Source organism: Perognathus longimembris, chromosome 1, assembly GCF_023159225.1.
Source record: "Perognathus longimembris pacificus isolate PPM17 chromosome 1, ASM2315922v1, whole genome shotgun sequence".
In the NCBI taxonomy this organism is placed as follows: Eukaryota; Metazoa; Chordata; class Mammalia; order Rodentia; family Heteromyidae; genus Perognathus; species Perognathus longimembris.
Window position 1 is genome coordinate 68,949,068 of NC_063161.1, and position 14,050 is coordinate 68,963,117.

At 57.7% G+C, this 14,050-nt stretch overlaps 1 protein-coding gene across 3 annotated transcripts in view; it reads right to left on the reverse strand.

Annotated features, from left to right (window-relative positions):
- The window catches only part of Tecpr1 (tectonin beta-propeller repeat containing 1), a 27,412-nt gene continuing 13,362 nt past the window's right edge, over positions 1-14,050 (reverse strand). For 2 of the 3 annotated variants that reach the window (XM_048367590.1, XM_048367597.1), the window contains 18 exons: positions 12,164-12,265; positions 11,878-12,023; positions 10,922-11,421; positions 10,400-10,545; positions 10,081-10,236; positions 9,348-9,497; positions 9,105-9,262; positions 7,972-8,099; positions 7,070-7,172; positions 5,213-5,309; positions 5,022-5,101; positions 4,305-4,361; positions 3,725-3,905; positions 2,744-2,879; positions 1,967-2,059; positions 1,242-1,348; positions 1,045-1,164; positions 1-956 (listed from right to left, as the gene is read on the reverse strand). In XM_048367590.1, the coding sequence (XP_048223547.1) occupies positions 861-956; positions 1,045-1,164; positions 1,242-1,348; positions 1,967-2,059; positions 2,744-2,879; positions 3,725-3,905; positions 4,305-4,361; positions 5,022-5,101; positions 5,213-5,309; positions 7,070-7,172; positions 7,972-8,099; positions 9,105-9,262; positions 9,348-9,497; positions 10,081-10,236; positions 10,400-10,545; positions 10,922-11,421; positions 11,878-12,023; positions 12,164-12,265 (2,556 nt within the window). In that variant the 3' untranslated portion in view covers positions 1-860. The remainder of the gene's footprint in view (positions 957-1,044; positions 1,165-1,241; positions 1,349-1,966; positions 2,060-2,743; positions 2,880-3,724; positions 3,906-4,304; positions 4,362-5,021; positions 5,102-5,212; positions 5,310-7,069; positions 7,173-7,971; positions 8,100-9,104; positions 9,263-9,347; positions 9,498-10,080; positions 10,237-10,399; positions 10,546-10,921; positions 11,422-11,877; positions 12,024-12,163; positions 12,266-14,050) is intronic. The other variant, XR_007213988.1, reaches the window with a different exon arrangement.

The window sequence follows — 14,050 nt, forward strand, 5'->3', positions numbered from 1 at the left end:
ACACTAGTGAACTTTTATTCATAAAGCATCCTTGGCGTGGAGACAGCTCAGTGATGCTGAGACAGTAAAGAGTGGGTGCTGTGCAGTGCAAGGAGGCCTGCCCCCTCCCCCTAAGAGAGGTCAGGGAGCCCTGGGACGCATCGCTGAAGGCTCCCCCAGCCAGGAGGCCTGGCACGGGCCCGGAAGCCAGCTGCTGCAGCTGGTTGGGTGAACACACTGGGTGGGGCCACCATGGGGTCTCTGCTCCCCCATACACCTGTGCCACCTCCAGAAATGCCAATGCCTCAGGAAAGGGCCTAAGGAGCCTGGGCCTTGCTTCCTAGGGGCCATACCCCCAAGAGTCAGAGGGGGGACAAGTCTGCTCATTCCAGGGTACAGCTCTGGCTCCTGCTCAGGCAGTGCCCACATGCAGGAAATACACCTGAGACTGTTCCCCCACCCTGAGCACAGAAACCATGGCAGCAATGGGCCACTGGCTTAGGCTTCCTCCTGCGGGGCCTGGAGGGTTTTCGCCTTCCCTGGGAAGGGGTGCCCCAGGCCCCACGCAGGAGCGCAGGGAGGCTTGAGGCTCCACACACTTCCTGCCTGGCAGGTACAAACCTACTCCTCACCCAGCTGCCTGTAGGGTCCTCCAGGACACCACTGTGTCCCACGGGGCCACCTAGCCACCCCGCCACATTAGACCCCCACAGATTCACAGCACAGGGCTCAGCGACCCGTGAAGGTTGCCCACCAGCTTCCTCCGGCAGCGCGTCCGCAGTGGCCGTGGCCAGGCCTCCTCCGGGGTGGCCCAGTGACTCCTGCCACAGGCCGTACTCCTCCAAAACCCACCGCCATCCCGGCCTGGGGCCCACGCAGCCTCAGCACTGGACAGGGCCCTGGGTCTCACGTTCCCGAGGCCGGCTCCGGGGGGCCCGGGTGGCGTTGGCCCGAACGGAGATGTGACCCCATCCTCCCTGAGGGGAAAGCCCAGTCACCAGTGGCCCAGAGGCCACTGCGGGGCTCCCAACAGCCCCCTCCACCCTGTACCCCCATGCCACTCACCCCAATACCGTAGTCCCAACCCTGCCCCTTGGGCTCCTGGGGCTGTACCCCTGTGCGGCGACACACGGTCCCCCGGCTCAGCCCATGGCTCCCCTGGACTTTGTTAGCGATGACCCAGACCTGGAACACAGGCCAGTTGGAGCCCTTGGGGAGGAGTACCCAGGGCCCCCCACATACCAGCACCCCTAGCACCCCACCTGGTCCAGGGGCCCCACGGACACGAGGCGCACGTTGTTGGACACGTGCTCCCAGCTGGAGCCCTGCGGGTAGCTGGGCGTGATCCCCCCGCGGAACCACAGGTTTCCTATGAGAGACACAGGTGGTCAGGGCCTACCCTGGGGTGGGGTGGTGTCTAGGAAGCCGAGGGTTCAATGCAGCAACCCCTTTGCTCCCCGTAGCCCTGGGCTCTTGCTGTCCCCACTTGGAGAGCTTGGGCCATGGCCAGCTCTGCGCCTCCCCATTCTGGGCTTCTCCTGAGCTTCATAATCGTGCCATTGTGGGACATGGGCTGGCCCGCCTCGCTCTCCCCCCACGTGGGTGGAAACTGAGGACAAAGGATGTCTTAAACAAATACCAAGAGAACCGGATCTGGAAGAAACACTCAAACTTCAAGCCCTGCTTCCATCTTTCCTACCCATCTCCTTATCTGTTCCCCATGGCAAGTGACCAGAGCTCTGCCGGAGGCCACACAGGGGTCAGTGAGAGCCGAGAGCCAGCCCTGTGCTGCCCAGAAGCCTGCATAGAATCTTCTAGAAGATGCTCCTTGTGCAGGCCCTGCCAAGATGTGTCAGGTGACAGGAGGGACAGGAGTTGGGTGGGGGGGGGCACCTGGGTCCCTGGGGAAGACTGGGCCTGTGTAGCCTGCTGGCCTTCACACTGGGGTATCTGGGAGGCCCACCCCACAGCAGCAGACACAACTTGCCATTGTCATCCAGGGCATACACTGACGTGTGGCCGACTGACACCTGCGTCAGCCTCTGCTTGGGAGGAGGCGGGATGTGGTACCAGCAGTCACCTGTGACAGGACAGCAGGCTCAGGAGGCCGTTGGACCCCGGGGCTGCGCCCACACTCACCGTGGCCATGCAGACATGTGCCTAGAGCCACAAAAAGCCACCGGGTGCTCTGGGCCACCACACCCTGGAGGCTCACACCTGTCATCCTAGCCACTCAGGAGGCTGAGATTTGAGGATCATGGTTCAAAGTCAGCCAGGGCAGGAAAGTCCATGAAATTTTTATCTCCAATAAATCAGTAAAAAGCCGGAAGCAGAGCTGTGGCTTGGGTGGTTGAGCACTAGACCTGGGTGACAATGCTAAGGGACAGTGCCAGGCCTTCAGTTTAAGTCCCAGGGTGAGTGTACGTGCACACACACACGCACACAGACAGAGCCAATGCAAGTCCTGCCATTCTCCCACATAAAGCCTCACCACCACCTCTGGGGGCCATGGCGGGTTCTGACAGGGGCACAATGGGCCAAGCGGGGGGGGGTGCACTAGCCACCCACATACCCATCAAGGGGCAGCTGGGCGCCCAGTCTAAACACCCAGAAAAAAAACAAGCCAGCATAGCCTGCTGTCTGCAAGGTTGCCAGAGTAACTCCCAAAGCCAGGGCCTGGCAGGGAGAAGCCTGGGAGGGAGCAGCCTGCTGGCTCCCAACACCCCCTCCAGATGACCCCTCACAGCTTGGGGGCAGCACTCACCAGCCGGCTGGGAGGGGGACACAGAGCCACGGTAGAAGGCGGAGCCATCCCGGGCCACGGCCCACACCTGGTAGCAGGCTCCGATGGACACGGAGGAAAAGGGCTGGTCAGTGCCCACGTGCAGCCAGGAGGAGCCCTGGAGAGGAGGAGGGGGCTGCCGAGCCCTGTCACAGCACAGGGCTCAGGGCAGGGCCTAAGGGCAACACTGAGGTACAGGATGCCAGGGGCTGGCCCTGGGACAATGTGGACCAGCCTGGCCTAACTCAGCCCCGACGGCAACCCATCGTGGAACCCGGGGAAAGGTAACTGTGTTGCCTGGGCCTGATGGTCCCACCCCTCCCCACCCCCACTCCCAAGAAAGGCAGCTCTGGCCAGGTGCTGGTGGCTCATCCTAATCCTAGCCACTCAGGAGGCTGAGATCTGAGGATCACAGTTCATAGCCAGCCCAGGCACTAAAGTCCTTGAGACTCTTTTTTTTTTTTTTTTGCCAGTCCTGGGGCTTGGACTCAGGGCCTGAGCACTGTCCCTGGCTTCTTTTTGCTCAAGGCTAGCACTCTGCCACTTGAGCCACAGCGCCCCTTCCGGCCGTTTTCTATATATGTGGTGCTGGAGAATCGAACCCAGGGTTTCATGTATGCGAGGCAAGCACTCTTGCCACTAGGCCATATCCCCAGCTCCCCTGAGACTCTTATCTCCATGAACCACCAGAATATCAGAAGTGACGCTGTGGCTCCAAGTGGTACAGCACTAGCCTTGAGCAAGAGTTCAGGAACAGCACCCACGACCTGAGTTCAAGACCCGTGACTAACACAAAAAGGGCAGCACCAGTGCCAACCTCATTCTCAATGCCAGCCACCCAGGGGACTCAGTGACCCCCTAAGGCCACATGGGATGCCCCCAACCCCAGGGACCCAAGCAGGCCTTGGGGACAGCTGACTGTGGTTTGACTTCTCTTAAGAGCAGAGCCATGCACAGGCTCACCGCAGGATTGAGCTCGGACACACCCAGGCGACACAGCACGTCGCCCTTGTCGCTGACAGCCCACAGGGCAATGCTGTGTCCCTGCCCCTCCGCCTCCGGGCATGCCGGGATGATGGACACATCCCCAAGCGTGATGGGGGCGACCTCCAGCCACGGCCCGCTGGTCACCAGTTTGCATTTTCTGTGGGGGGAAAGACAGCAAAAGGTCCAGGCCCCCAGTGTGCCCACCAGCCCCAGGAGCCAATGCTGCCAGCACTCAGGGAGGGAGGGGGAGGACAATAGGGTCCCTCCCCCAGGCCAGCGGGGCTCCTCCTACCTGCCCACAACCTGCCAGGGACAGTTTTTATTTGTTCTAGAGAGCGAACTGCAGAAAGCAGAGCACTGGAGCCCGCGGGCATTTCCTGGCTGACATTTACCTTGACTCCACTTTCCTTCCCTCCCCTCCTTCCTTCCCCAGGATTGAGGTCAGAGGCCCGTGGGGGCCCCAGTCCTCTCCCCACCGCCTGGGGGTGACCCCTGGGCAGCCAGGGGACGATGCCATGGCCTAACCCCCAACTGCCACCTCACCCCCACACCTCACCTGGCCCAGCACCTTCTCCTGACAAAGTCCTTCATGGTTTTGTAGCCATGGTATGAGCTGCAAGAAGAGGTGGCGAAATCAAGACCACTTCATGGAAGTTTCTGGAAAGTGATGGGCCCTGCACCTATTCTTTTCCCAGCTGTTACTGGGCAGAGCTGTGGGCTGGGGCCCAGGGTCAGAGGAGCAGCTATAGCGGCCCAGAACGTGGTCACCTCTCCAGGGTGACAGTCAGACCCAGGGCCTAGGGCTCCTGGAACCAAGTAGGGTGAGGCTGGGGGCTCTGTGCCCTCCACAATCCAGGCCCCCACTGGGCTCTTCTGGGGAACAGAGCCTGGTCAGTCTACAGGCCTGACTGCAACCTGAGGGTGACCCCAAAAAGTCCTGTTTGGACTGCCCCTCCTCCATAGGTGTCACCCCGAGGCACCCACTTGGGCCTGGCTCAGGCTTTTCTGACTTCATCTTCCAAGTGGACGTGACTCCCGTGAGGGGCCACACAGCCCACCCAGCATGCTCCACTGCATTGCCATGACTGACTGGCCCAGCCCACCTGGCCTCCCAAGATGGTGCCTGCCTCCCCCCCCCCCCCCAGCCTCCTGTTCCCACCACCTGTCACTCAAGGACTGGCCTAACCCTACTCCCAGGTCCCCAATGGTGACCCTGGCGCCTTCTGTGTGTGGTGCAGGCCTGGGCCCCAAGCTCCTGGGAAGGGCCACGTACGCGGGAAAGTCACTGGCATACTGCCATCCTTCTTGGTCGGTGCCACCCGGGGTGCTGAAGTCCACATACCAGTCAGAGACCTAAGGGGGAGCAATGAGAGCAGAGGCCCCCAAGCCCACAGACCAGCCAGCAACATGGGGAGGGGAGGTGGACAGGGCCCCCCCCACACACACACAGGGTGGCAGCCTCACCCAAGTCCACTGCAGAGATGGGGGCTTCATGCTGGCCTTCGTGCACTCCCGCAGCCCCAGGACATCGCTCCACATGGGCCGGTCAGTTGGCAGACCCCTGCGGAGGGATGGCAGCTGTGAGATGCTACCAACCCCAGGGAGTGGGCTCCTACCCTGAGCAGGGCTGGGCAAGCTCAAAACCCCGAGGTCAGGTCCCAACACTCCAAAGAAAGAGAAAGAGAGAGAGAGAGAGACAGAGAGAGAGAGAGAGAGAGAGACAGAGACAGACAGACAGATAGACAGAGACAGAGACAGGCTAGGGATATAGCCTAGTGGCAATAGTGCTTGCCTCATATACATGAAGCCCTTGGGTTCAATTCCCCAGCACCACATATACAGAAAATGGCCAGAAGTGGCGCTGTGGCTCAAGTGGCAGTGTGCTGGCCTTGAGCAAAAAGAAGCCAGGACAGTGCTCAGGCCCTGAGTCTAAGCCCCAGGACGAGAAAGAGAGAGAGAGAAAGGAGAGAGAGAGAGAGGAGAGAGAGAGGAGAGAGAGAGAGAGAGAGAGAGAGAGAGAGAGAGAGAGAGAGAGAGAGAGAGAGAGAGAGAGAGAGAGAGAGAGAGAGAGAGAGAGAGAGAGACGCAAGCTTGCAATTAAGCAAGCCAGGCACTGATGACTTCCACCTGTACTCCTAGCTACTCAGGAGGCCAAGAACTGAGGATAGCAGTTCAAAGCCTGCCCTTGTAGGAAAGTCTATGGGACTTTTATCTCCAATAAACTGCCAGAAAACTGGAAGTGGTGCTGTGGCTCAAAGTGTTAGAGCAGGAGTAGCCTTGAGCAGAAAGGGCTCAGGGACAGCGCCCAGGCCCCAAGTTCAAGCCCCACAATTGACCAGGGGGAAAAAAGTTTCTCAGGAGGATTTTTATCTCTAACTTTATGTAGAGATAAAAATCCCCCCAAGGGTCTGGGGAGATAGCCTAGTGGCAAGAGTGCCTGCCTAGGATACACGAGGCCCTAGGTTGGATTCCCCAGCACCACATATACAGAAAACGGCCAGAAGCGGCGCTGTGGCTCAAGTGGCAGAGTGCTAGCCTTGAGCGGGAAGAAGCCAGGGACAGTGCTCAGGCCCTGAGTCCAAGGCCCAGGACTGGCCAAAAAAAAAAAAAAAAAAAAATCCCCCCAAATCCTAATTGGACCACATATATTTAGACATCTGAAGTTCCCACAAGGGGCTAGGTGCTGCCCTTGCCTAGTATGCATGGTGTTCCACCAGAAGAAAATAAAAAGGTATAGCAGACATCCACTTACTACCATGTCTCCACAGCCAAGAAACCACTGTGGTGTTAGAAGTTGGGGTCTGGGGTCGGTGAGGAGGAGGGCCCCCACTTCCCAACATACATGCACATGCACGCATACACGTACTTCACACTATTTTACCCCCAAATAAATTTTTTTTGTCAGTCCTGGGACTTGAACTCAGGGCCTGAGCACTGTCCCTGAGCTTCTTTTACTCAAAGCTAACACTACTACTTGAGCCACAGTACCACTTCTGGCTGTTTTCTATATATGTGGTGCTGGGGAATCGAACCCAGGGCTTCATGCATACTCGGCAAGCACTCTACCACTAACCCACCTTCCCAGCCCCACCAAATGAATTTTTATACTAACTCAAGTGCAAACCCTTCTGGGCTGGAGGCATGGCTCAAGTGGTAGAGAGCCTGCTTAGCAAGAAAGAGGCCCTGAGTTCAAATCCCAGCACTGCCAAAGAGAGAAGGTGGGGCCCAGAACCCCCCAAAAGCAGCGACACCCAGTGGTGCACCCTGGGGCCCTGATGTGGGCTGCAGGGGTGGCGGTGGCCGGGGCGGTGACGCCCTGACCTGCTGGTGTAGCCCGTGACAGGGTTCCAGCGCTGGTTCTCATAGATGCACACACTCTTCACATCGGACTGTGTGTAGATGTTGCTGTTGCTGCTGGCCAGGCCTGTGGGGAGAGGAGGCTGCCAGGATGGAGGCCTTGCTGGCTCTGACTAGAACTCTGTATTCCCTCTGGGACACCCAGGCCCAAATGGTAGAGGCAGAGGCAGGCTGGAGCCCAGACTGCTGAGATGGCTGGTTTTGAACTCCAGACCAAGTGCTTGCTAGGATAGTGCTCTTACCCCATTTCCTTTTTAGTTTTCAGTTTCCTGCTTTTGCCCAAATCAGCCTTAGGCCTGGATCACCACCCTACCTCCACCTCCTGAGGAGCAGGGATTAAAGGTGTGCACCAACACGCCAAGCTTGTTGATGAGGTAGGATGGACCTAACTTTTGCCCAGGCCAGCCTAGAACCACCTCCCAAGTAGCCAGTTAAGCTAATCTGTGGACAAGGGTGTGCCGAATTACTTCTCCTTCCTCATCCCGCTCTACCTCCCAGCACTTAGAGGGGAGGGCACTTGCCCTAAGTAAAGTAACCCACAAACCAGGAAGGGCTGAGAGAACAGGGCTGCCCCAAAGCGCCCTGAGGCTTCATCTATGAAAGAGGGGCTGCACCCTCTGGAGGGCCCTGGCAGCTGTCGTTCTAGAACTTGTGGAGCCCTGGGCACTGCTGGCCTGCAGGTTCCTGGGTTGGTCTTGGAACTGTTCCTGTGGAGGCTGGTAGAGGTGAAGGTCACCTGTCAGCCAGCTGTACAGACAGTGCCAGTCCTGGGGCAGGGCCCAGCGGTGGGCAGGGACCCAGCTGGGGACGAGAGGAGGGAAGGGTGGAAGCCGAGCATGCCAACTGTGGTGCTCAGGTGCCCACACCTTGGAAGCAGCCACCACCATAGCCGCCAGTGTACACCCAGGCTGTGTGGTCATAGCCGATGCCCCACACCACACCATGGCTGCTGGCCTCCACCACTTGCAGGTGGCCTCCCATTTGCCGCCAGAACCTGGGGGGGACACAGCAGGAAGCAAGAAAGACATCTCAGTCCAAATTTCCAACGGCTCCACAGTCTCCTTCACCAGATGCTGGTGGCTCACGCCTGTAAACCTAGCTACTCAGGAGGCTGAGGTTGGAGGATCTGGGTTCAAAGCCAGCATGGGCAGCAAAGTCTGTGAGATTCTTATTTCCAATGAACTACCAAAAAGCTGGAAGTAGAGCTGTGGCTCAAGTGGTAGAGCACCAAACTTGAGTAAAAAAGCTCAGAGACAGTGCCCAGGCCCCGAGTTCAAGCCCCAAGAGCAGCACACATATAAGTCTCCTGTGTGGTCTCATGGGCACAGGGCATGCTACCCAAACCAGCAGACTGAGCACCTACTTGTCCCACCCTGGAGGGTGGGAGGCCGCCCCCCCATCTATAGGGTAGGGGTCAACCATGTGCTCCACACAGGCCTCCCACGGGGGAGTGGGGTGGGCAGTCTGCACGGCACATGGCAGGGAGCAGGGATGTACCATCTGACCCTCTGCCTGAGCAACAGTAACCAGTGGCCGCACAGTGACAATGGCTATGAGGCCCTGCCTGTGTCTGCCACCAGGGGGAGCAGAGCGCAGAGCTGTGGTTGGGTTTCCTGGTCGATGACCTCATCTGGGGCTGGGTCCCTGTCCAGTCTCTCCTACTTGGGGATCTGCTTGCACTGTCCCCTCAGGCAATCAGCTGATCTCCCTCCCTCTCAATAGAGGGTTGTCTAGCCTCTAGCCAACAATTCCCATCCCCAGTGCCCTGAAAACTCGCCCCAGGCTCTTCTCTCTGCCTCAGGCACCCCAGTCTGGGTCAGGGGTTGTGGGAAGGGGGGTGGCTTCTCTGCCCCTGCCTCTCTCCCTGTCGCTGGCCTTGAATGGAACTGGGAAATTTGGTTGGGCCTGGGGCAGCAGGTGGTCAGAGACAGGCAGCCTGTGTCCAGCCCTGCGGAATCCCCTTTGCTTGGCCTTCTGGGTGCTGGGCACAGCCACGTACATCTGGTCACAGGGCAGCGGGTGCTCCTGGGCCTCCAGGTCGGGACTGGGCTCACTCACGAAGATGTCCCCTTTGCAGGTGATGGACCAGATGGCCTGTGGGGACAGCCGGCTGTGCAGTCTCCGGCTCTCACTGCAGGAAAGGCTGAGCAGGGAGAGCTGGCATGGGATGGGAGGATTAGCGCTGGCTGGGCCAAGGCCTGGCTGTCCCTCAGCCCTTGCCCTGGGCACTGCCCTCACTCACCCAGTCATTCATGTCATGCTCGGTGGCTGCAGCCAGGCGCACGGGCCACCGCTGCCGGGTCCTCTCTGGGGTATACAGGGCGAAGGAGTGCTTGGCTTCATTGAGGACGGGGACCAGAGCCGTGACCTCATTGAGGAACACGTGGAGGTACTATGGGGAGATAGGGCACAGCAGGGCTGGCACCCTGGATCAGATAGCCACAGAGTGGGGTTCACTTCATTTTAGAGCTCAGCCTTGGGCCCCAGGGGCCAAGTAGGTGTCAGTACTAAAGTCACACTTTGGGAACACACAGATCAGTGACAGCTTAAAGACTTTGGCATGGCCTGACACACAGTAAGGGGTCAGTCATGTGAGGGTCTTTGCCTCACAGATCCACATGTCCACAGGGGAGCAGAGAAATGACTTTGGATCATTGTTTGTGGCCAGCACAGGTCCAAAGGTTGGGGAGTTGGGAATAGTGGCTCATGCCTGTAATCCTAGCTACTCAAGAGGCTGAGGTAGGGGAGTTATGAGTTCCAGGCCAGCCTGGATTACACAGTGAGATCTTGTTTCAAAATGAAAGTTCTTCAAGAGCTATTGTTCAGTCGGGGAACCCTAAGTTCAAGGCCAGCAAAGGCACAGAAAACATGAAAAGCCAGGGCCTGCAAGTAGCTCTTGGTGGCCCTGGGAGGCAAAGGGGCAGGGTACCACCCATGGTCCCCCAGCCCACTGGTGGCCGCACGGACACTGGTACCTTCTTCTCCTCATGTAGCATGTAGTAGATGAACAGGATGCTGTCCCGGGCCCCATCTTGCCCCGTGAACTGCTCCAGGGCTACGCGGACGTCCACCCACTTGTGAGGTTTCCAGTCACACCACCACTGCAGCGCGCCCGTCTTCACCCACACCGACTACAGCACAGGCACCAGGCAGTGGGCTCCTGTTCCACACAGGCCCAGGCCCCAGGCACACCCATCCCCAACTCCCTGATGGACAGAGACACAGGTGTCCCGTCCCCTCCGCTCCCCTCCCCAGCGCGATGGGTACAGGCACTCCAGAAATGTGCATGCATACCTGCTCCACAGCCTGCTCATAGTGCCGGAAGTTCTCTAGCTCCCGCCTGGTCCTCTCGGTGAGCTGCTGGAAGATCTGCTTCCTCCAGGCCGCAGTCTGCGTCGGTGTGATGGACAGGGACAGCGTCTGCACTGAGGGGGACAGGCCTGCGGGAGGCCAGGCCTCAGGGCTGGGCGCCATCCTGCCCACAGCTGGCTGGGGACTTAGGGCAGGCTTGCTTTCCTCCTGTCTTTTCTTGCTAGAAGGTTCCCATCATTGCACAAGGGCCTGTGAGCCCTCCCTCACTGCTCCCCACCAACCAGCACAGTGCCGTCCCCAGCGCCAGTGGGGGACAGGGGAGGGGACACCTGGCATCAACCATCCCAGAGGAGCCCAGGGCCTGCTTAGGGTTGTTGATTGCACCCTTGCCTGAAGGCCTGGGATCTCCCAACCCCCTGGGGCTCCCATGGGGACACCCGATGACCTCCCTTGTCCCCCAGGAGCTCCCATGGGGAAAGTGGTCCAGCTTCCCAGCCTCCTCACCTGTCTGGACCGTGAACCACTTCAGCATGGAGCCCGAGTCCACGGCACAGCTGCCTCCGGACACCCAGGCCCACAGTGGGTGGTCGCCAGACCCATAGGACTCCTCTGGGCCCAGTGGGCAGAGCCCCAGGGAGCAGAGCGCCATGGCCTCAGGACAGCCAGTAGCTGTGTGGCTGGACACCTTCTTGGGCTCCTTCAGGTCAATACTGGTCCAGGGCAGCTGGGCAGGCGGGGAGGCCAGGCCTGGGTGTTTGTGGAGACCTGGGGCTGTGGTGGTGTCCCCTCTGTCCTCCGAGGAGCCGGAGTGCTCTATGGCACACTCAGGGGTCCTGCCAGCACCAGCGTCTGAGGATGTGCTCCCCCTGGGGTTGCTAGAACTGTCCAGAGACTCTTCAGGGAGCAGCTGATTAGGGCCCTGTCTCTCTACTTCTGAGGTGTCATTGTCACTTGGGGCCGACTCGCTGCTGCCCCTCACCTCATCCCCAAAGAAGCAGCCAGCACTGGGGACAGAACAATGCAGGTGTCATTTCTCCTGGGCATGCGCACCGCCATAGTGACTCTCCACCTCTCCTCTTTACACCACGTGGGGACACGTATAGGTCAGGGGCAGCTGGGCCGTGCCCTGGCCAACCACAGCCAAGGGACTGTGAGTGAAGATCTGGTTTTGAGTTGTTTTGTTTTTTGTCTAATTTGATCTTCTCTGGCACTCTACCATTTGAGCCAGGCCTCCAGTCATGCATTTTACTGATTATTCCGGAGATGGAGTCTCACAGACTTTCTTACCAGGGCTGGCTCTGAATGTGATCCTCCAGATCTCAGATGCCTGAGTAGCTGGGGTGATGGGCGTGAGCATTTGAAAGCACACACCACATGTTTAGCATGTGACACTGTACACTCATCACGGCTGCCCCAAGGCCTGTCTTGTCCCCCTCCACGCCCCACTGTCCCTGGGTCACCTGAGTAGGCTGGAGGAGCTGCCCGAGTGTGAGCGGTCACTCTCACGGCCCACAATGATGGCTTTCCATGTCTTCCCGCTGAGCTCACTGGGGGTGACGCCCTGCCGGAAGTAAACAGCACGGTCCTCACAGCCGATGCCCCACACCTGGACAGAACAAAGGTGTAGGCCTAGGGCTCTTAGCCCTTCCTAGGAGTGCAAGGGGGTTTGTGGGTGTGACACGTGGGGGTGCACACATGTGGGTGTGACTGGACACTGCATCAGGCATGCAGGGACCCTGGGCATACCTGGTCATTCAGCCCCACGTTCACCATCGTCATTTCCCCCATCATCTCGATCCAGCTGGTACCACAGGGGTTGTGCGAGTTGACGCCTCTTCGAAACCAGACCTGGAAAAGTCAGAAATAAATGCCTCCCTGGACAATCATGGAGAGCACTGCTTGTTTGTGGTGGTTGTTATTACATTATTATTAGGGCTGGGGATATGGCCTAGTGGCAAGAGAGCTTGCCTCGTATACATGAGGCCCTGGGTTCAATTCCCCAGCACCACATATACAGAAAACGGCCAGAAGTGGCGCTGTGACTCAAGTGGCAGAGTGCTAGCCTTGAGCAAAAAGAAGCCAGGGACAGTGCTCAGGCCCTGAGTTCAAGCCCCAGGACTGGCCAAAAAATAAAAAATAAAAAAAAGAGCTTGCCTCGTATACATTATTATTAGTAGTGATGACAGGGTCTCACTATGGAGCCTACACTGGCCTTGAACTCATGATTATCTTGGGAAAGGTCACTTTACCGATTCATGTTTCCTCTGTTTAAGAGGATGGCCTTACTGAGATTACTTAGGGCTGGGTTTTTTTGCAATACTGAACTCAGAGACTTGTGCTTGTCAGCCATGCACTCTGACATGTAAGCCATGCCCACCCTCCTTTTCTATTAGTTACTTTTGAGGTAGGATCTTGCTTTGTGCCTAGGTTGGCCTGGGCTGTGATCCTCCTACTAGTGCTTCCCCAGGGCAATGGGTATGACAGGCAGGCAGCACCGAGCCCAGTCGTTGGTTGAGTTCTTTTTGCCCAGGTTGGCCTCCAGCCATGATCCCCTGGTTTCTGCCTCCCATGCAATTAGGATTACAGGCTTGAGCCACAATGCCTGGTGTTCTAGAATTCCCTAAGTGTGGCAGGAGGTGGGGGCCAACTTTGAGAAACCCTCAAGTCTTTATGACAAAGTTTCTAGAGAGCCAGCATGGTAGTGTACACCTATAGTGTCCGCTGCTCAGGAGGCTGAGGCAGGAGAATTGCTTGAGCCTGGGAGTCTGAGGCCGGCCTGCACAACAGAGCAAGACTCCATCTCAAAAGCAATAAATTAAAAAATATTATTTTTCCTAGAGTGTCTTCATTTTCTACTAAACCCCAAAGAGGTGTGCACATCAAATATTTGAAGACTGCGCAAAGATGCATAAAAAGACAAAATCAAACTGTGTGTGTGTGTGTGTGTGTGTGTGTGTGTGTGTGTGTGTGTGTGTGTGTGCTGATCCTAGGTCTTGAACTCAGGGCCTAGGTGCTGTCTCTGAGCTTTTTCATTTTGCTCAAGGCTGGTGCTCTACTATTTGAGTCACACCTCTACTTCTGACTTTTTGGTGCTTAAGTAGAGATAAAAGTGTCCAGGATTTTCCTGCTCAGGCTGGTTTTGAACTAGAATCCTCAGATCTCAGCCTCCTGAATAGCTAGATTATAGGCGTGAGCCATCAGCACCTGGAGGAAATCAAACCAGCTATTCAACCCAAAGGGAGCCATGTATGAGTCCAGGAGGGGCTCAGCTATCTGTCGTGGCCCTGGGAAGCAGGGAGCTCAGGTTCCACTTTGAAGTCTGACCTGTGTCTTTTCAGGCTGGATGTGACTCATAAATGAGCACCGCCAGCCTCTGTGTGCGTGGCTAGGAAGGAGTCAGGAAAGCCACTAAAATTGGCTCATCTCGTGGGCAGTGCTGTTGGCCAGCCTCATAACCGCAGCAGAGCCTGACAGGCAGTCAGCTGACTGGGTTGACATATTCGCTTTTCATTGGCTGAAATGCTTAGCCTACCTGGTAATAAGCAGGGTAGCTCTGTGTTGCAGGTGGGGGTCAGCATGGGATTGGGGAAGGGAGAGGCTTGGTTGGGGGAAAGGACAGCTAGATCAGATGCC